At 41.6% G+C, this 23532-nt stretch overlaps 1 protein-coding gene across 1 annotated transcript in view; it reads left to right on the top strand.

Moving 5' to 3' along the window:
* LOC130477365 (VPS10 domain-containing receptor SorCS1) overlaps positions 1-23532 on the top strand; it is a 496720-nt gene that overhangs the window by 207968 nt on the left and 265220 nt on the right. The window contains exon 3 of the mRNA XM_056849300.1: positions 18027-18126. Within this exon, the coding sequence (XP_056705278.1) occupies positions 18027-18126 (100 nt within the window). The remainder of the gene's footprint in view (positions 1-18026; positions 18127-23532) is intronic.

The following is a 23532-nucleotide window of genomic DNA, read 5'->3' as shown; positions in this document are numbered from 1 at the left end:
CTAATTTGTCTGGAATGGACCCTACTGTGAAATGTTAAACTGACCTTTTCAAGCGAAATTTACTTGATAGTTCCAAGTGAAGCTCCAGCTATAAGCTAAACCTGTCACCAAGACATGATTAAATTCCCTTAAATGTACAGCAGTTGAACATATTATTAATGGAAATTGAAATCGCCTTAAATGGTAACCATAAATTCCAAAAGGTGGAGAAAGGGGGGAGGTTGGTATGAAGGTTAAGGTGCCTTATACACCCAAGGAATCATCACAATGGGTGGAAAATATTGTTCCAGAGCCATGAAACAGCCCAGCCTGTCTCCTGTAGATTTACATGAGCCCTCTTCATTTGCATTCTCTTATTTCAAAAATCCCAGAGCCAAGTCCACCGTCTCAATTGGGACCAACAACTGGTACAAGAAGGGTTAGTTAAACAAGCTATCAGGTTTTTTTTTTGGGGGGGGGGCTGGTAAAGGCCAACCGTTCTTTTATTTATTTATTATTTATTTAGAACATCTTCATGTTGCCTCTCCAGGAACCGTCCAAGGCAGCTTACAAAATACAAATAATCCATATTATTTGTAGGAATATATTGTATTTGAGCACAAACCACATACACAACTTAATGGCTTTTAAGGCTTTTAAGGCAAATGGCTTTAAATGCCTTTTTTAAAAATGCTTTTAATACTGTTTTTAATTGTACACCACCCCAAGCAGGATTTTGAGGAGTTGGCAAAGAAATATTCTTATTAATTAATTGTGTTCATGTGTCTTTAACAAACACAGAAGCAGAAACCCAGTCTCCTTTTTGCTATTCTTGTGTGTATTTCATGTTCAGGATACATGGCAAGAATTCTTTCAATGAAATCCTGTACAGAACTCCAGTCTAAGTCCACTGAAGCCAGCTGGCTTAGTCTGGAGTAATGCTGTATAGGATTGCATTGATAGTGCTTTCTCCCGTTTTCATTTCTTCCTTGCACTTCTGAATCTCTCCAATGTGCTATTTGAATTGTATGGAGCACTTCTGAAATGACAGCTATTCCCCCCCCCCTCTTTTTTTGGCGGCCTGTTCTTTTCTAGCTTTAAAAAAATGTTCTGAGATTTGCACTATAGTTCTATAGCACCATAGCAATCCCATGCATCCCAATGCTGGTGATATAGCAATTCAGTGCTATATCACCAGCATTTGAATATATTGGATTGCTATGGTGCTATAGCTCTATAGTGCAAATCTCAGAACGTTTAAAAAAAATGGAAAAAGAATGTACTACCAAAAAAGGCAGGAAAACAATAGCGGTACTGTTTGAACTGTCCAGAGCTCTTTAGAGATGGCTCATAAATGGATTGAAATGAGCTGTATGAATGCCCATTTCTGTATCACTTTACTCAGAAACAGGCCAACAACGGGTGACATCCGATTTAGAATGGTAATCTGAAGAGGGCCTTAGAAAAGGTGGTCAAGGTCACAATGTGTGACAATTACCCTTGCAAATGAACATGATCACAACACTGTGAGTTCCTTTTACTAAAATATCTGAATGCTTAGGTTCATTCCTTACACACAATACTTTAGAAAAAGTCTTGTCTCAGAGCATTGAAAACTATGTTGTAAATTATAGCCAAATGGTAAATGGGTTTTGTTAGACACCATTTATTTTTGCCATGGTATCTCTGCCCACTTTTACTTGTGTTCCATTATGTTCCGACGGCCTAAGAATAAGACACCATTTGATCTGTTGCAGGCATTGAGTTACAAAAATCATTTTCAGAAACATGGCACCCCTCATTTCAAAAACGTCGGGCTATAACTCCCTGACACGGAAACGCCAGTGTATCAATTCGCTAATAGACTGCTTGAGCACTTCACCTTGGCCGCAGCACACTATATTCTCGATACATAATGTGTGTTCTTGACCATTTTTCTCTAGCACTTTTTTCTTCAGGCCTCAAAAAACTATATTAATCTTCTGCTATATGCTTTCATTTCATTTCCTGTAAAAATCCATCTTCCGCTGCTGGAACTGACCTCAGGTTAGGTGTCAAGGGAACAAATTACTACTCCGTATTCCAGGAGTAGCTATAAATAGACTGCTTTATAACCCAATAGATCCCCCAGATATATTGTAGTAAATATACTGCTAATGACACAAAGGACTTAGATGTTTCTCTAGTTGATGTACTAAATTTTAGAGACAAGGAAAATCTGTTTAATACAATGTTTAAAATATGGCTGTACTGTTTGAGGTTTAAAGAATCTGCTGAATCCTAAGGAAATCATTTTTTATAGTTGGAAATATTGTATGTAGTAAGCAATATTTGAATTATTCAGTGCATGTAGCATGTATATTTTATATATTTTAATCAATTGATTATACCTTAATGTAGTTATCCAACTTCAAATATAAACTACCCAGTGGACAAAAGCATCAACCCATCTATTCAACTGTGTAGGTTTACTAAGATTTGAAAATAATTTAAAGTGTTATTCTGGGGGTTTTCGTTTGATTTTTGTCAATGAGATCCTGAATTCAGTCCAGATGACATTTATTCACTTTCAGAATACAAATCCCCCCAATGATTATTTTCAACTCTGAAATTTATTTAAAGTCTCTAAATTATGTACAATTTGAATTTCCAGGAAATAAATAAATTTTGATTTCAGTAAGGCTTTTGATAAGGTTCCACATAGTATTCTAGTTGACAAATTGGGAAAATGTGATTTAGATCCTATTACCATTAAGTGGATCTGTAACTGGTTGACAGATCACACCCAAAGAGTGCTTGTTAATGGTTCCTCATCCACTTGGAGAGAAGTGACTAGTGGAGTTCCTCAGGGATCTGTCCTGGGCCCTGTGTTGTTCAACATCTTTCTACATGATTTGGATGACGGAATAGAGGGGATGCTTATTAAATTTGCAGATGATACTAAATTGGGAAGGGTAGCAAATACGGTAGAAGACAGAGCCAAGATACAGGATGATCTTGACAGGCTGGAGAATTGGCTAAAACTGTTAAAATGCACTTCAACAAAGATAGGGCGAACACGCATGGTCGCTTTAGCCTCCTTTATTCCCTGTTTCAGCCAAGATTCAGCCAGGATCAAATGCACGTTCGGTCCTGGCTGAATCTTGGCTGAAACAGGGAATAAAGGAGGCTAAAGCGACCATACGTTTTTGCCCATAAATGTAAAGTTCTGCATTTAGGTAGGGAAAATCAAATGCATAATTATAGGATGGGGGAGACTTGTCTGAGCAGTAGTGTGTGTGAAAAGGATCTTGGGGTCTTAGTAGACCAAACACTGAACATGAGTCAGCAGTGTGATGCGGTAGCTAAAAAGGCAAATGCAGTCTTGGGCTGCATCAACAGAAGTATAGTGTCCAGATCACACGAAGTGATGGTATCGCTTTACTCCACTCTCGTTAGACCTCAACTAGAGTACTGTGTTCAGTTTTGGGCACTACAATTTAAAAAAAGATGTAGACAAGCTGGAACGTGTCCAGAGAAGGGCAACAAAGATGGTGAGGGGTCTGGAGTCCAAGTCCTATGAGGAAAGGTTGAAGGAGCTGGGTATGTTTAGCCTGAAGAGGAGAAGACTGAGAGGGGATATGATAACCATGTTCAAGTACTTGAGGGGCTGTCATATTGAGGATGGTGCCGAGTTGTTTTCTGTTGCCCAAGAAGGTTGGACCAGAAACAACGGGTTGAAATTAAATCAAAAGAATTTCCGTCTAGACATTAGGAAGAATTTTCTAACAGTTAGAGCGGTTCCTCAGTGGAACAGGCTTCCTCGGGAGGTGGTAAGCTCTCCTTCCCTGGAGGTTTTAAAGAAGAGGTTAGATGGCCATCTGTCAGCAATGCTGATTCTGTGACCTTAGGCAGATGATGAGAGGGAGGGCATCTTGGCCATCTTCTGGTCACTAGGTGTGTGGGGGGGGAGGTAGTTGTGAATTTCCTGCATTGTGCAGGGGGTTGGACTTGATGACCCTGGTGGTCCCTTCCAACTCTATAATTCTATGATTCTATTCTGTACTTCTCATAGAGAAGCTCTCCTTCCCTGGAGGTTTTTAAACAGAGGCTAGATGGCCATCTGTCAGCAATGCGGATTCTATAACCTTAGACAGATGATGAGAGGGAAGGTATCTTGCGTGTCTTCTGGGCATGTCGTAGGGGTCACTGGGTGTGTGTGGGGGAGATAGTTGTGAATTTCCTGCATTGTGCAGGGGGTTGGACTAGTTAACCCTGGTGGTACCTTCCAACATTATGATTCTATGATTCTATCTTAAGTACATTTTTGAGAAACTCCCACATTTGTATATTTATTGATGCCAGCTTGAATCTGGTTACTGAAATTTGGATGTTTTAAAATGTCTGGGGATGAGCCAAAATTTTAGAGGACTCTTAACTCTGATCTTCAAGTGGTAAAAAACACTTTTCCATACCAAAGAGCTAGGCTGAGTATAACCAAGATGCATTTTTAGCAGGCAGCAGATGTGCACTATAATCAGCCACATAGTATGTGTCGTTTTTCACATGCCAAGGGTTATGCTGTCCAGGTTTTATTCTGAAGACATTTGCTTATAAAGCAAACACAGGCTTGGATCCCATGGAAGGTTTCTTAGGTTGAAAGGGATTTCTAGTTATGGAGAATGGCTTTGCCTCCTCCCTCCTGCTGCAGCCTAAAATTCCATCCAAAATACTGTTCTATGAAGTCATATATCTCCAGTGGAAGCACGTAGCAGCAAAAATCCCCCTCTTCCACCAATGGAAATTATCTGTGGGATCCAAGCCATTGTTCAGAATTAAAGATCTGTGAAACAAGCTCCTATTTATTCTCGAAATAATATTCATTTTTACATTCACAAAACATGTATGCTGCCTTTCTGCCCAATCAGGGCCACTAGGTGGCTAATAGTTTAAAACAATGTACAAGATATAATAATTTCATATGCCGATCCAGGAATAATGGAATTCCTAGTAGGGGTGTGCACTGAGAAAAAATTTCAAATGTACACTTGTATATGTTGGGGGGGGGAGAGATTACTTTGGGGTAGGAGTCCAGGACCATTATTTTCAATGTGGAATGTATATGATGGTTCTTGGCAGTTATTTAGAAAGATAATGGCACTGTATTTGCAGATAATACAGTCCTCCCTCGACTCTAGAGACCCCCTAATTTTCAGTCAAATTGAAGTAAGGGGTTCAATTTTACATACCCCCCCATATCAGGTGACTCTCTGCACAGCTGCGCTTCTGTCTACTGATTCCTAAAATGGCCATCAAGTGGCAACTTAGCAGGAGAGCTATTTCTGACCATGGCATTACCCCCGCAAAAAAACCAAACAAACAATAACTCCACCTTGCTGTATTTTCCTACTCTTACAGCGAATGACTGACAATTAGGGTTGCCAACCTCCAGGTGGTAGCAGGAGATCTCCTGCTATTACACCTGTTCTCCAGCCAATAGAGATCAGTTCACCTGGAGAAAATGGCTGCTTTGACAATTGGACTCTATGGCATTGAAGTGCCTCCCCTCTCCAAACCCTGCCCTTCTTAGGCTCTGCCCCCAAAAACCTCCTGCAAGTGGCAAAGAGGGACCTGGCAACCCTACTGACTTTCACAAAGTGAAAGTGGCTTCCTTCACAAATATCCCCCCCCCCCCAATTCTTTCTCTTGGTCTGCAATTATTTCCTGTGGGGCAATTTTTGCAGGAGTGGCTGCTCTTCAACAAATGACACCAGAATACCTAAGATTCTTGGATTTGTGTTACCATTCTGGAAACTCCCAGTAATGATCCGAACCACCATACAATTTCTGTGTATATCTTCAGTTTGGGAATTTGATTATGCACACCCTTAATTCCTGGATAGAGCCGATCCTCACTATTAATTCCCCCCTTTAACAGAAATCTAGTTCCAGCTTTTGAACTTTGATATTTTGGCAAAGGCTTTCAATATCATGAGATTTTGTACAGTCCCTGAGACTGGCTTGGATCCCTTCTCCTCTCTCTGTAAAATTTGACAGTAAATTGAACATAATTCATGGGAAATCTCAGGCAGGATTAGGATCCAAGATAGCTTTGTGACATTATAGGACAGCTCTCAAAAATGCATGTTTGAAATATCTCAGTTTGCTTGTTCAAACTTTACCATATTTGTTCTTTTCAGATTTGATGTGTTCCCTTAGTATCTGAAATCTAGGGCTTACTAAATAAATATAAGACTGGATCTGTTGCAAGGATCCCTGATCTTATCATCTCCCCAGCAGCCATTTCCATCAGCCAAAGTTTATTCCTGGGACATGGCGCCTGTGTGGAGTATAAATACATGGGTTGCTCATGTGGAGTGGAGCAAAAATACTCCCTTCTGCCTCCTTCCGCCAGTGGAGTCCAACACATGTAAGAGAAAGAAGGAAGCAATTTTATCCCCTTCCCCTCCCACTAGCAGTTTCTTGATCTATGCAGCATTTACTCCACTGACCCTGGGAATAAGCTTTCCTGGGGTTGGAAAAGGCTGCTAGGGGAAGGGACAGCCATTAAGATACATGGCCATCAGCCCTTTCTACTGACATATCATGGGATCCAAATCGTTGTCCTATCATCAAACCACTGTGGAGATATGCTAAGAGAATTTAAAGATATTTTGATTCTTTGTCAATAATGGTTTGTTTAATAAAGGTTGGCTCGTTATCTGTTGTATATTACTATGTCTAAGTGGATATTATACACTTTAAAGCTAGAAGTGGAATTACACTGGAATTGCATAGTACCTGCAGAAAGCACAGTGATTTTTAATGTGCTCCTGTGTCATCCTTTCACTCTGTTTTTCCTGGCACTAAATTGTGATCTGCATGGGCAATTGAGAAGATCAGATTATGTCAAATCCTTGTGATAGATGGTGACGGGTGGGGTGCCACCTGTCGTTCAGCTCCCTAATGGAAACCTCATTAGCCACCTACCAAGCTTTCACGATATTTTGGCTATTTACATCAATTGGAAATCTAATAGATTGCTGATTATTCTATCATTTTGGGGCCCCAAATATAGCCATTAAAATGATATATAGCAAGAATTGGTGGCAGAAAGAAAACAAGAAAATGAACTCTTTAACACACGAGTGCTTACCGAATGGATTCAGTTGATACAGCTGCATTTCACTTTCTAAGAGTAAACCATATGGTTGTAATGAATGATTTTAAACTGTTCTTTTCTGGAAAGGGTAACTTTTCCTGGTTTCTAGAAGTTTAATTTTTATCTACAGAAGGAATAAACAAGGACAAGGTAGTAGCAGTGAAGACATTCCTGTCATTGTCTCTGGATTGACAGATTCTAGATTGGGGTACCTTAAAAATGGGTCAGATGTATTTTGGCTCTGGTCAAGAAACCTGAAGTGGGATCTGCCAGCAAGAACACATAGCTTGTGCCCGTTCCTTATTCTTAAAACCAACATTCCTGTCCCTCTTCCTCAGCTTGGGACACTAACAGGAAGAATAGTTTAGGAAACATGTAGCTGCTGAAACTATGAATAGGAAAAGGGTAACCCGATTGTTCCTTCATCTACTGTAGAACATCTGTGATCTGGATCCTGTGGAGCCCCATTTGTGAGTCAGGGAGTGATCAGATCAAGTTGTCACCAGGTAGATGGGAACAGCAGCCCTTTAACCATCCATGGAATCTGGCATCTAATTCAGGTGCTGGTACTTGCCTTGATAAGGAGTAGGTCAAAGTGTGCTACATGTGTGATTATGGGAAGGTATCAGAAGTTCTCTCTTTGCAGTCTGCAGCATATACCATCACCGGTCTGCAGGAGGAACCTCAAGAGCTTCACTGGCACTCCTGTTTCCTCCCACCCCAGTAAAGATGAAGCACAACAATATAGCATGCATGAGCTTCATTTTAGGTACTTTTGCAGGTTCTGCTTGATGTTATTGAGATACCAATCTAATCTAATAGTTCTTGTTCCAATGCTATTTGTAGGTGTGTGTGTGTTTTTTTTTTTTTGGAGAACAACATTTTTGCAGTTGTACTTATTTATTTTCTGCTCAGATTATGCTAAGAAGTTTTGAGTCCCACCAATATCCCCCTGTGCCACACAGCAGCTAGGATTCAGTTGAGTTTTTTTTTTAAGTGTGTGTGTTTTTAAGAACAGAATTTGGAATGTGGATTTTTAATAGTGCCAATCAAATTGGAAAACTTCTCCTGAATTTTAGGTATTGGTAAGGGTGTTTTCCCCTGGCTCCCTAACACAGACCAAGAGGATGCAGTCACAAGCTCATGCTCCCTTAATTCACTCTCAAAGTCCAGGGCTGGATACCTGAAGAGCAGTGAGCAGACCTTCAGGAAGACCAATCGCTCAACTCTCCAGGGAAGTAGGCATGAGCAGTGTGGGCTGACAGGCTTATACAAAAGCAAATTCCAAAGAAATCAATGGAGCTCACATTTTGGGTTAATACTCGTGCTTGAGGTCATACATTGCACTGATGCAGACAGGAATTTTGGTCCAGTTGGTGTGGGTAAGATTGCCCTTAGTATTGCCTCTCTCCCCAACCTGTTGTCCCCCTTCTTTTCCCACATCTATATTGTGAAACGGCTTGCACTTGTGTTAAGTTGTACTGCCTTGAATGTTTGTGCTGGTGCAACATTCTAGATTCTTTGTTGTATCAATTCTGAATTGTGGCTCACAATGTTGCATGAATACAAACATCTTTCCATCTGAAAAAAAAATAGCCTCATTCAATCAAAGACCATGATTATTGACAGCAAAGCTGGCCTAAAATAAGGAAATGAGTGGCATCCAAATGAGGACTGAATGACATCTTGCCTTAACACTGATATTAGGATGTCTTTACCTGATTGCTTTATATACAGCAAAATGCCCTTGTGCACTGTCCTCATTTCTGATCTAAAAGTAGCTGTTCTTTACCCATGGATTTAGCATGTGTTCCATGTAACATGTCTGGCTGGGTTTCATGACCTACCCCACCTTTTGAATCCAAGTGGAATTTACCTGTGAGGTTGGTAGGGCTATAGTCTTTCTCTGACTAATTGGCAGGGCTGCAGGTATTGTAAGGACATCTAACAAAATGATACCCCTGAACAAGTCTCTGAACACTTCTAAAGCATTTTTTCTGATGTCTGCAAACCAACCTGTCTTTGAAGCAAAAGTTGTGTATATTAAGACAGGCTGGGGATAGTATCCGAATGAATGTTAAGGGTAAAGTCTAAGATCTAAATGTAGAAATAGCCAGTTAATGATCAGATCTTAGACTGAATCAGAACATTGCTGGTTAAAAAGGCCTGGGGTAGCTAGATGTGTATTTATGTTGAAATTTTTTTTGGTTTTTCTGTTGAACCACTCACCTGTTCAGCATTCCTCTTTATCTGTTAGCATGCTCATAACATGAAAACTCCATTAAACATAGAGATATCATGGTGAACATAGGTGCACATGACCAGGGCATGATTCTACATTTCAAGTTTTAATAATAGCTCAATCTGGGATCATTTTAGTTGATGAACATTGATTTGTGGGAAGACTAGGGCCCCTCCTGTCCTGGCACCATAGTGCTCATCTGAATGGGCCCTGTGGCATTTAGGGAAGTTCTCCACAGCTGTCATGTGGTTGTGGAGAAAATGAGTCTGGTCCACCTGACTCATGGCCAAATATATTATGTACTTTGGCTGTCAATGGGGTCACATTGAAGACACTAGCTGTTCCTGAAAATTTATAGCAGGTAGAAGGGATCTGTTGTGAATTAAAAGGGGGGAATCTTTTACTGGAGATAATTCCTCTGAAATTCTGAAGTATCAGAAACAACTGGTAATTTAAAGAATATTTTATTAGTTCTCATTCTCACAGCACATTCCTAACTTCTGAGGACGAAAGTCCTCAGGAGGCCAGGAAGGGGCTGCACCAGCGTTGGGACCCCCCACACCGGCGTCTGGGCTACTTACGCTGCTGTAAGTGGTCCCAACACTGGCGGGGAGGCCTGGATGCCGGTCTCCCAGGGCTGCCATGGCAGCGCCACCCAGGACACCAATGGGGCCTTCTGCTGGCATCCCACCGGCATAAAAGCCCATGCTGGTGTTCTGGGGGGCTTTCTGGCAACCTGAGGCGTGTTCGTGGGGTGTTCCAGGGGCATGGGTGTCTGTAGGCAGCCTCCTGTCCCCTTTCACCCCAGGTAAGCCAGTGGAGAGAAGAGCAAGGCTGCACCTGCTTTGTAGCAGGAACAGCCTTGCTATTCTCAATGGGGCGAAAAGTCCCATTTTTGGTGGCCTTGGAGCGTCCCCCGAAAGCTCAGGAATGGGCTGTCAGTTAACCATCATAGGGAAGGGTTCCCAAACCTTTTTGAGCCTGGGGGCACCTTTGGAATTCTGACACAAGGTGGTAGGCACAACTACAAAATGACTGCTGTGGAACACAGAGCCATGTAATGGCTGTCACATAGCATTGCCAACCTCCAGGTATGAGCTGGAGATCTCCTGCTATTACAGCTGATCTCCAGATAGAGATCAGTTCCCATGGAGAAAATGCTCCCCCCAACCCCGCCCCAAAAAGCTCCTGCTGGTGTTGAAGGGGGTCATGGCAACCCTAGCTGGAAGAAATATCTCGGTGAAAGGAGGGGGCATGGTCAGCATTCCCAGTAGGATGAGGTTACTTCTGGTGTGAACTAGAAGTGATATAATCACACCAGGTAACCCTTTAGCATTTGCCTAAAACTCTACAGTTAAACCATAGAGTTATGGGCAGATGCTCAAGAGTCATCCCTGGCACAATTTCTTCACTTCCAGGTCATGCCAGAAGTGACATCATTGCACTGGGATGCTGATTGCCTGCTATGCAAATCCCCACCTCCCTCATCTCCCTTGTGAACTTCTCCATCCTCATTCTACTACCAGAAGCTTGTATGTCTGGTGTGTCTGTACAGATTTCTGGTGGTGGAAGGGCACCAGAGGAGTGAATTCCTCCAGAAACATGTGACATGGGCCGCAGCAGGGTGGATTCTTTATGCCCCAGATAGAATAGCCTGAAGAGAGTGCTGCAGGCCTACACACGCACATTTGTTTGGGTGAAGAACTAGGGCAAACCTTTGCCTGAGAGGCGAGAAGTGGCCAAGGAAATTTCTTAGTAGGAAGAAAGTTGCCTGTCATGATATACAATTCCAAGGACAAAAACATTTCATTGTCAAAAGAACCCATCAAGTTGTGAAAGGAAGCTACTAATAGCCAGACCCAGAGCTCTGAACTCCCATAAAAGCACAGTAGTGCTGAGTTCATTATTTTGAATGTTTGCTTATAAGATTTCGCATGAAGGCAGCACATGAAGTGCTTCCATTTTTACTGTTGCATGGGTGCAGTAATTGGAAAGTTATAGTTTATAGAAAACACAGCAGTAAGCCAGAAAATAAACAAATTTAAAGGTATGCACTGTGTGCATGATTCCATTGGTCCACACGTGAAGATACCCTGCTACAGTTGACACTTTTATCCAAAACTTTGCATAAGTTACATATCTATTGGCGGCCCAGAAGATTTTTCTGTACATGAACTAGATACCTGTCATTCAGATGGTTACAGAACAGGCTTTCAATTGTGCAGGAACTCAGGTAAAGCAAGAATTTCACACAGCTCCTGCATTTCTGACCAGAGGAATGAACAACACATCATTAGGCAATATACCGAATCTCTGAATTCCAACTGACAGCCTCAAATATTTCTGTGTACAATGCTTAAGAAAGCAGATGACAATTTCATTTGGGTTCATGTGTTCAGTTGACATAGATTGCCTATTATCATTCCAATATATTGTAAAGAGCAAATTGAGATATAGGCTTGACAGTGGGTGGACTAATGGGATTTAGTGACTTTATTTAAAGTGTGCAAGTGTTTTGTTATAATACGGTAATAGAAATATCATTTGCCTGACAGGAGGAGAAGGGAAGAAGCAGTAAAAAAAAAGCCCTATCAATGAATAATAATGAAGTTATTTAAATGCCAGGATTTTTTTGGAAAACATTTTATACAAAACAGAAAATTATTCTAGGTATGCATAAGCATGTTTGAGCTAAATTTATCAAGCAGGAGCAGTGTGGGTGTATTGGAATGTTAGTGTCAGTTTTCTGTAGTCAAATAAACCAGCAATGATTAGAGGGCCATTTATTTTCCCCCATATAACATTGAATCACATTATTTTGCAGTGGTTATGTATTTTTTTAGGTGTAGAAGCTGCTCTTGTAAATCTGAAATAGATGTTCTTACATGTCCAACCATGAACCCACTGTCAAAACAATAAATAAGTTAACCCTGGGAACACATGAAGGGAATCATTTGTTTTTACATTTCCCCATGGCTTGAGGCAACTTCCCATACAAAATTAAAACATCAAACAATAAAACCTCAAATTTCTCTCGCCTAAGAAAGCCTAATCATTATTTATTAAAGCATGCCTATCGTAGAAGACCGGATGTTACAATACTGATATCAAAATGCAGATGCAGGCTGCACACAACTTGGGAAGGAGAGAAGAGAAGTAATCTGTTTCTTTTCCCCCACCCCAAACTGCAGAGAACAGGAAAAATCTAGCCTTTTCTCTACAGCTTGTGTTTTTACTCTGAGTGGCTTTTCCACATCAAAGTAGGTGAGAAGTACTTTACTCAGAAGAGAGAGAAGAATGCTTAATATGGTTTCCAGAACATGCATGCTGCTAAACACAACCATTTGGATAAGCTACAGTTATGTGGATTAAATTGGGAAGAAGCTAAAAGGGCTTTATAACTGTATAAAGGGCTGTATAATAACTATCAGAAGTGATGATTAAAGTGAGCTGATGTTGATGCTATATGCTCATGAAACAAGTTCTAGAGTGGTTTGAGCTTAGGCTTGTTGTTCTCTTGCTGAGGGCATGGGATGCCTCTCTCCCAGCAGGTTCTTCCCTGTTGATGCTTAGCTGGCTGGTGGAGGAAAAAATGGAGAGAAATGGGGGAGGGAACCATGGCAGCATCCCAATGCGTTGATGTCACACAGACATCACTCCCCATGCTCCCAGAAGTGATGTCAGTATGTGTCTGGAGGATGCCAAGGACACTCCAGCATTTAACCAAATGCCAGAGCATCCCCAATATCCCTTGCAATGCACCAATGTCACTTCCGGGCACATGGGGAGTGATGTCGGCACATCACTAGCAATGCCATTATGTCACCGGTGATGGCCTCCCATCAATACGTTCTGCTGCCAGTTGCCAGGCCCTGCTGAGCTCTTGAACGAAGTGCATAAAGCAGAACTTAGACCTAAGTGATGGGCAATAGATGGATTTAGTTTCAGTCCTCTACCTCCCATTCCTGTTTTTTAGGCTGCCACCCAGTCACCTTGTGAAGGACAGTGTTTGCAGACATGAGAAGACAAAGTGAATCAGCCATTGTTGTGGTTACAATTTGTAGACATTTATAGATCTTGATGTCATTGCATTTCACATCACTGCCCTGGGGGCTTTTGAAGATGGTCAAAAACAAGATCATATAGTAAGACATTATAGCCAAAAGAAGCTGTGTCAGGCTCTGCTGTGTGCAGGCTGGCTGTAGATCCAGCACTGGCTCCACTGGAAGTCCATAAACAGCTCCAGCTGCAACCTTGCCACAACAGCTTATTATCCTCCTGGCCTGGAAAGCTGGTGGGCATCAAAGGACCAATGCGCTATCACTGCATGATAGAAAGCTTTCAGAGTGTCTCTTGCCACAATGTGGGCAATTTATGCAAGTGTTTTTTGTGCTACTGGACTACCGGCCTTCAGTCTAGCCTTGATGTTTTTTGACCTATTGTCATGAAAAACCTTCTGCCTGCTCATTTTTTATAAAAGTCTTCAGTTGTGGACAACTTTTAGCATGCCTCTGCGAGAGGGTATCGATCATTCTCATGTCTCTGAGCCTGACAAGCTGGGTGGGGGTGGGGGTGGTAGATAGCAGTTGCCAGTGAAAAGTATGGCAAGAATCTAAAGTTTAACATGGATTTTCCAAATGTTTTGAATAGCAACTATAAACTATAGTTCTGTGCTTTTCAAAACATTCTCCAAATGTTTTTAAAAGTACAGAACTATGAAGTCAAGATTCCAAGTACTGCAAGCTTGTCACATCTGACTTATGGTGACCCATAGGGTTTTCAAGGCAAGAGACATTCAGAGGTGGCTTGCCACTGCCTGTCTCTGCATAGTGACCCTGGTATTTTTTTGGTGGAATCCCATCCAAAATCTAACCAATGTGGACCCTGCTTAGCTTCTGAGATCTGATGAGATCAAGCTAACGTGGACCATTTTATATTTTAAACAACTTCCAGTTTAATACTTCCATCACTGAATTCACTGGTAACAATGAAAGCAGATTTTTCAGGCATTTTGAATCTCAGAGTATCATAGAGTTGGAAGGGACCACCAGGGTCATCTAGTCCAACCCCATGCACAATGCAGGAAATTCACAATGACCTCCCCCCACACCCCAGTGACCCCTACTCCATGTCCAGAAGATGGCCAAGATGCCCTCCCTCTCATCATCTGCCTAAGGTCACAGAATCAGCATTGCTGACAGATGGCCATCTACCCTCTTCTTAAAAACCTCCAGGGAAGGAGAGCTTACCACCTCCCGAGGAAGCCTGTTCCACTGAGGAACTGCTCTAACTGTTAGAAAATTCTTCCTAATGTCTAGACAGAAACTGTTTTGATTTAATTTCAACCTGTTGTTTCTGGTCCGACCTTCTCGGGCAACAGAAAACACCATCCTCAATATGACAGCCCCTCAAGTACTTGAACATGGTTATCATATCCCCTCTCAGTCTTCTCCTCTTCAGGCTAAACATACCCAGCTCCTTCAACCTTTCCTCATAGGACTTGGTCTCCAGACCCCTCACCATCTGGGTTCTTATAAAGTAGATGGGATGCATGATAAAGAAGGCATTTGTGGGATTAGCAATTACTTTGGGGGCACGGAGAAACTTCTGGGAGCTACACTCAGCCTACTGAAACATAAACACACTCAATTGTTGCCTTATTATTTCTGGAGTATTGTGATGAATTCTATACATCTTGGGTACCATTCCCATGGTAAGATGATTTATGTTCCTTAGCTTTCTAAATCATCCCTTCACTGAAACTGCAGGACAGTCCAAAGCTCATGAGGGCTTCAAAAACCTGGAACGGGGAGTCCAAGTGATAGTGGTATCCTGGGAACTGGAAAATAGTTGGCTATCGTTTTTGGTTTGGATACAAGACTTCTCCTATACATTTGTGGCAGCGGTTCTCTTCAATTAATAGTTCTAAAGTGAAATTGCCTCATGTCTTTATCACAAGGAATGGAGGAAATTGCATTACAGGGGGTATGCATTTAGTATTTATTAGCTATTTAGTATAAAATTATTAAGAACATAATTAGGCAGTTGATCCTTTGATCACTGATATGTTTGTTCATTTTCAAAACCTCTCATTTGTAAAACCTCTCTATGATCTCCATTACAGAAGGATGCCCCTTTACTTCCAGCTGTATCATCATGATGTCTTTTTTAAAAGTTGTGAACAGAATGCAGTTGCCTCAGAGATTCAAGGGTTTTTTTTGGGGGGGGGGCACTATGAATTGCCATCTTGGAACTAAAAAAAGATGATCAACTGTTACACATATTCAGATACCATGCACTCACAATCAACATGGTGACAGAAGCACAATATGATAGTTGAATATTCCATGTAATAAAAAAGGGCCAGATTCCATGATCACCACAACACAAGGCTACTCTGCATAGCCAAAGTGTGTGTGTGTTTTTTTCTTTAGGCATGTTGCTCCATGTATTTGATAAATGGACTGTCTAAATGGATGCAATAGCCACAGATTTACATTGGGCATGCTTCTGCTCCTTTTCTGTGTTCATAATTCACAGCTGCACATCAGTCGTAGTTGTTTTGTGCAATGAACAATGTGGGCAACTAATTTATTTATTTTAACAATATACTCTGCCTTTCTGTTGAAATATACAAATCAGCTTTCAGATTTAGAGTTTAAGTCTTAAAATGGCATACTGGTAACCCAACAATAAAAAACCACTGATCAACTATTTAAGCCATTATTTATAATCTGTGTGGCTGCTCAGTGCTGGAAAGGGCATGAGCAACACAGAAGACCCACATGAACTGGTCTGTTGACAAATGGAAGCATGATGTGATGTGCTAGCAGTAAAACAAAATTGCTATAAATACTGATGGGCTAAACTTCTATAATTACACACAAATATATGTGCCTGCATGTTTTTGACTTAGTTTTTTGAGTGTGATGTGGGCTATAGTGTGGTTTAGTGGCTAGGGTATTGGAGTAGGGGCAGGGAGGCCCAGGTTCAAATCCATGCTCTGCCATGGAAGCTCAATGGGTGACCTTGGGCCAGTCACACATTGTCAGTCTAACCTACCTTGCAGGGAGGAGAGGAGAATAATGCAAGCTGTTTTGGGTCCCCATTGGGGAGGAAGAAGGGATATAAATGAAGTAAGTAAATAAATAAGTAAATAGATAGATAAATAAATAAATATACAGTTGTCCTACTGTTTTATCAAATACTCCAAGTGCACTGATGACCCAGTTATCTGATTTTGTGTTCACAAATTATCAGCTTTGTATTTAATATATAGCACTGTGCATTCAGATTATTTTAGGAAACATCAAGCTACTAGTCTAGTGATTTCAGTCTCCGCAACTGCAAGACATTAAGAAGTATGAGTTTCTCTCAGTGCTTAATTTCCTAAGAAAAGAGCCGTAGGAACCAAACTTGCCTACAACTGGTGGTTAGCACTTGGAGCAGGATGAAATGGCAGGATATTGAGGTAGTAGACTTCCAACTTGGAATCCCGTTGTTAATGCTTCGTTCTGTTAAATCCTTGCAAATATAAAAAGACAGCATAGCAGGAAAAGAACTAGTCTAGAACTTCTCTTTTGATGTCTTTTTTATTTTCAGGTTGTGTTTTTTTGCACAAACATGGTACAAGTATTTCCCCATCTTCAGCCTTAAGTGACACAATCATCACTTCTACTTCCTCAGCATTCAACCACCTCATTTCCATCTTATTCTGTATAGAGGGATTAATCTGTGAATCGTGGCACTGGAAACAAATTAAGTGTCTAATCCCTGTTGAGGAAAATCAAATGGCTATCATGTTTGGAACAAAAAAAACAATGGACAATAAAGGTGTATATCTCAATCCAATTTTACGGATAGCAAAAGGGCAATCCTTTATAATAATTGTAAGTTCCCAGTGCATTTTGAGGAGGAACCCTTACTGAGCGGACTGCAAAATACAAATCATTAAGTTAAACAAATTTTCATTCCAAAACCATGTCTTGTTAATTCAAATGCTTATGCTGCAGTGCAGATGAATCAAATCATGTATGCAAACCCTTGGGCACTTAGCAAAAAATCCATTGCCCTGAGTAGCCTCTGTAATAACTGCAGTCTTATATGCCATCACTGAATATACAGTTAAATGGACTGCAGAAACAGGACAATGTGGAAGCAAGAGGTGCTAAGATGACATAGTATCTTAGCTGTATTTTTCCAGTATGATTTTCCTTTACTGAGCAAACATCCTGAATAGGTAGCGTTTCCCTTTCCTGAAATGAATCCTCTATCTTATCTCAATGAGATCTTACAGCCGAGCCTTGCAAGAAGTGAAGAAATAACTCAGCCTTTGTTGCCTTGACACTTGGCATTTACGACACATTGCCATCACCTCTTGGAGCTAGATTAACATTTCTTATTGTAGGCGTTTACATCGGAATGACATTGGGAGGCTGCCATTTTAATTTTTTTCTAATCCAATTTAAATGCAAATGTTAACCACTCACATGATGGTGTGTGTACATAATTAAGCATCATTATATGCTACACGAATCATTTAAAAGCCCCAGAGAGCTATTTTACAGCACAAGACATGTCTTAAATTGGAAAGCGACCAAGTAGTTTGCATCTGATTTTTGCTGCAGTGTTTATGCTTACTTACTAAAGCTCTCTAAATTACAGGTCAACTGATTATGGGACGACATACGAAAAGCTAAATGACAAAGTGGGCCTGAAGACTATTCTGAGTTACCTCTATGTTTGTCCAACTAATAAGCGCAAGGTAAGGGAAAACAGTCTGAAAAATATAGTTGCCTTGCACCATGATGTCATGTTTCTTGTTATTAGTTATTATTATTCATATAGAATTGGCAGCATCTACGTTATTTTACAAAATCGCACACATGCACAAAGTTGAGGAGGTTTCCCTTTAACTGTCTTGAATCTTGTCTGATTCTACACTAGTTTATGATGATTGGTGGGGGTTTTTACTTAATCCATTTCATGTGATTTACATTTTACTTAACAGCCTCTTTTTTAGTAAGAGCGAGCACCCTTTCTCAGTGGTCTCAGTGGAAAATACTAGAGTTCACCATGCCGAGGGTGAGCCCAATTCAGAGGCAAAAGGTCTTGTGGAAAATAAGGAGGATCAAAAGTAACTTGAGATTTGTTCCAGTATTGTAGAGCTAAAAGGCAGCAAAAACATTAAGGCGGGATCTTAATATTCATGTATGAAGCAAGAAATGCTTAACTAGTTGCTTGGGTGCTGGCTGATGCCCCCCTCCCTTACCTGGCTGATTAATTGGTTTTATGGAGAAAGCAGTTTTTGTCTTTCTGCCTGCAGTATACAACATACAATAAAGCATACCTGGCATCAGAGACATAAGGTGATCAGAGATTACATTTTAGTTGGGTGTGGAAGGCTGGTTTGTGACACACTGCAATTCATAGAAATGCAGGGTAAAAGTGATGCTGTAAAGCAAAGCAGATAACATTGATTATAAACATTTAATTTCATAACACACGCTGGCTGTTGTGAGAAAGTGGGTTCCCAGGGTTCCCTACACCTTAGTTGATCCCAGAAGTTAGAATGGCTGGGTGAAAGTGATGTGGGGACATTGATTAAGGATGCCAGCCTCCAGGTGGGACCTGGGGATCCCCCAGAATTACAGCTCATCTCCAGACTACAGAGATCAGTTCCCTTGGAGAAAATTGATGATTTGGAGGTTGGACTCTATGACATTGCACCCCACTGAGGTCCTTGTCCTTCCCAGGCTCCACCCCCAAATCTCCCAACCTGGATCTGGCAACCCCACCCCACCCCAACCCCTGCCAGTGTGTGTGTGGGGGGAAGGGGGGACTGGCAACCCAGCACTGACACCTGGGGCACTCTGCCCTCTCCCAACCACTTGATTAGATACAAGTTTTCCAGACAGGTCAGATGGGGAGAGGGAAGCATCAGCAGCAGCGCTGACATTTATGGTAGGCCAGGAATCCAAGGCTAAAGCAGGCACAACAAAAGATATCAAGGCCTGAGTAGTGGCAATGAAGCTGACAGAGGCTCAGGGTAGGGTTGCCAGGTCCCTCTTTGCCACCGGCATGAGGATTTTTGAGGCAGAGCCTGAGGAGGGTGGGGTTTGGGGAAGGAGGGACTTCAATACCATAGTGTCCAATTGCCAAAGCAGCCATTCTCTCCAGGGGAACTGATCTGTAGCAGCTGGAGATCAGTTGTAATAGCAGGAGATCTCCAGCTAGTGCCTGGAAGTTTGCAACCCTAGCTCAGGGTGAGTGAGCTGACAGCCGTAGGGGTTCTTGACTTGGAGCTGGCAGAAGACCTGAGGACCCACCTTCCAGGGTGAGAAATATGGTAACTCCCAATTCTATAAGTTGGAACAGAATCTAACTAGGACTGCACATGCAGAACAGACACCATCTGGAATATGGATGACAAGTAGCCATTAGGCCCCACTTGGGTAGTTAGTGGAGGAAATCAAAAAGGAAAAAAATACTTATCTGTAATCAAGAGCTAAGTGATGAAGGGATGCCAGTTGTTGAGTGGAATGCATTTCCTCCTCTTCAAATCATCCCTCCCAGAATCTTAAACTTTTATTATTTTATTTTATTATTTTAACCTAACTTTGATTTTTATTCAGAGCTGATATTGAATCGAAATAAAACTTGATTGACTGAGTGGAATGCAAGAAGGCAGGATGGGTTACAAACTTGAAGTAGGGGTGTGCCTTCTGGAACCCCCGAGATGAAACTGAACCCATTTCGGGTGGGCTCGAGGATATCCCAAGCAGTTGTAGAATTCTGGGAATAATAATAAAAAAACATTATCTCTTGGAATCCTGGGTGTCATTCAGGTTTCCGGAAGCAGGGAGCGAAAGAGCTAGCTAGAACAGACAGCTGCTAGGCAAAGTCTGGTCCCTGTAAATTGTAGGCAATTTTTAGCTGTTAAGCAACTTTAGCTGTTAGGTAATGACTTATCCCTCCAGAGTTTAATAGTGTTAAATGAAAAACAGAGGCCAGGTCTCCCCTGGTCCATGGCCCTTTACAGTTTTAAAACTGAATCCCTGGTGGGGCTTTGGAAGCGTGGATGAGGCTTTGGAGCCCTGCAAAGTATCCCAATGCTTTCCTAAGCCTTCTGGAGCTTTGTGAAGACTTTCAGAGTGTCCTGGTGCTTTGCAAAGTCCCACCAGTGATTCCAAGAGCTGCACAACATCCAAGCTTTGGAGTGGTGGGAATTAAATGTGAAAGGACCAGACACTGCCTCAACAGCTGTTTGCCCAGGCTAGTTTGCTCTCTCCCTTCCTCCTGACCCAGAGCCGATTTCCTTTTTAATTGAAGGTTATGTTTTTTCCTGCTGGGCATGCTTTTCATGTTTTGGAATTCTGCAACCCAAAAATGGTGCCCCCCCCAAAAAAAATACTAAAACAGAAACACACCCCTCCCAAATTCCAGCATAATGAATAGCATGCCCTGTAGAAAAACCCAAACTGAAATTCAAACGGAAATTTTTGAAGAGCACACACCTAACTTAGTCCCTTCTGAGCCTTATTCTCAATGATCAAGGAACTCTGTCGCAAGTGTATTTCTTGAATCCACTTGAAACCATGTGATCCTTATTTCAAGGCTACGTCACACAATGTAATTCAAATAGTGCCGAAGTTTAAATCTCTACACAAAATTGGTTTTAAAGCCACTGACCTCACTGAGGCTACTATTGTATGTGGGTATAAAGTGCCGTCTAGCTGCAGCTGACTTATGGTGACCCCTTATGGGGTTTTCAAGGCAAGAGACTAATAGAGGTGGTTTGCCAGTGCCTTCCTCTGCATAGCAAGCCTAGTAATCCTTGGTGATCTCCCATCTAGATACTAACCAGGGCTGACCCTGATTAGCTTCCGAGATCTGACGAGAGTGGACTATACCATGCGGCCTTCCCTCCCGAGGTTACTAATATAGCATACCAAACAGTGTCCTAGAAAAGAACATTTCTGTTTCTCCCTCTTTGTTTCACCTAAATAGTACTCCTGTCTCCCTAACATGTCTCCTTTCACTCTTACTTCTCCAAACATTTTCTCCCTGTCTCTTCTTGCAGTCCCTAATGTTTATTACTCAGGAGCTCAAGGCAATCCCTGTATTTCTATCATGCAGCAAAGGGAGACTGGCAAGAATAAGTTTCTGGGTCTTCATTTGTATCTTGTTTTGAACTGTGTATGAGAAGCTGCATGTAGCCATCAGGGCTCAATTTAGTTGCCCTTGATACAGTATATTGCAAGGAAGAGCAAACGTCGTGCTTGAGAAAGCTGTGCAGGATAATAAAATTTTAGTAAAAAGACATTCTGTACTGACTACTCCTAAAATAGGTAATGTGTAGATCAACAGCTGGCTAAGCTGGAGTTGGTGATAATATAGTGCATTGGAAACAAAGAAGCACAGCACATATTCAGTGACTGCATTTCCTCAAATCAAGCTGATAAACAGTCAACTCCATAGTGGATGACCCATTTGGGACTGCAGTTTAAAATAAAACCAGACTCTTAGAGCAGTGGTTCCCAGTTTTCAAAGTATGATGACCCACAGGTCCAAATTTACTTTGTATGGTGAGCTACCCAGGGTTTTTTTGGGCTTTGGGCAAATGATGACCTTGGCAATTCATCTAGTTCAGCATTTTATTTTCTACAAAGATTAACCAAATGGGTTTTTTTTAGAAACCATCAAACATCACACAAAGGGTGCAGCTGCCCCCACTATGAATCCTAAGCAAGTGGCATTCTGACACACACAGCCTTTGTATATGAGGTTACATACCAGCCTTTGTCCACCCTCTCCTTCTTCCTTACCCCCTCTAACCCTTCCTAAGATTCTAAGAAACTCTAGTAAACATCATGATATGTTTTAATTGATCAACATGTATATATGCCAAAGGAAAAAAATACCAACAAAGGTATGACATGGAAGATACTGTTTCCAGGGCCAGGTTTTGGTTTCCAAGACACAAAAGAGAGGAAAGGGCCAGGGTGGCCATTAGGGAGGGCTGGCCCACAACCCACTTGCACAGACTTCATGACCCATTTTGGGGTCCCAATCCACAGGTTGGGAAACAGTGTCTTAGAGGAACATTTAGGTCCTACCAGTTCACACCAAGGATTTCGTCTCCAGGTTGCGATAGTTTCATCCGGTTTAATTCAGTTCACCCGTTACGATTTAAGCTTGTGTAATCTTTCCCAGTTTGTTTATTTTACTTTTTTCATGATCTTTCATTCAGCTTAGGTTTGCAAAAAAACATGGTAGTGGATTTAGCTGCATAAGAGCAGCTTCAGATGTTCAGATGTTAAAAGAAGAAGTTGGTTTTTATATGCCGACTTTCTCTACCTTTTAAGGAGAAGCAGACCAGCTTACAATCACCTTCCCTTCCTCTCCCTTGTGAGGTAGGTGGGGCTGAGAGAATTTGGAGATAACTGTGACTAGCCCAAGGTCACCCAGTAGGCTTCATGTGGAGGAGTGGGGAAACCAACCTGGTTCTCCAGAATAGAGTCCACCGCTCTTAACCACTACACCATGCTAGCTCTCAGCAGTAAACATAACGTCTACAGTAATGTCTAAAGGGGAACATATGGGAGGCAGTTACAGTTGCTTCAGAATGCATACCACTTGTGGATACTTCCTTCTTGAGTTTTCTTTTGGCCATAACAGTAGAGGCAAAACAAAACAAATGTAGAAGTACTCACTGTCAAGAAGTTGAGGCCTCTCAATTTCTTGGAGTGTGTTATTTCTTTGGTTCAGGCCTGGGAGGCCTATGAATTTTGTGTTATTGGGATTTTAGACCAGCAAAATAAGTTTCCTTTTGAAAACTGCTTCTATGGAGGTAGTAAGGTAAGCCCCAGCTGGTGCTAGTTAACCTCTCCCCTTTTTGGAATGCAAGGCCGTGCATTGCCATGGTAATTCAATGGTCAGCCATCATGACAATGTCCAGGTGCAGGTAGTTCTGCAGGCTTCCTCACCTGAACATATCTCTGAGTGAGTCAGCAATTCTAACCAAGTGATTAATTAACAGCTAAGTGTTTGCGTTTTCTCAATTGGCCTCTATGAGCTCATGCCACTGAGAAAACGAATATAAGGACAAACCAACCCTTGAGAAAACTATGCATGCTTTGGGGTACAGCAGGAGAGCTGTGCTGGCTGC

The sequence above is a fragment of the Euleptes europaea genome, chromosome 5 (assembly GCF_029931775.1).
Source record: "Euleptes europaea isolate rEulEur1 chromosome 5, rEulEur1.hap1, whole genome shotgun sequence".
NCBI lineage: Eukaryota > Metazoa > Chordata > Lepidosauria > Squamata > Sphaerodactylidae > Euleptes > Euleptes europaea.
This window is presented reverse-complemented; position numbering and strand designations above follow the sequence as displayed.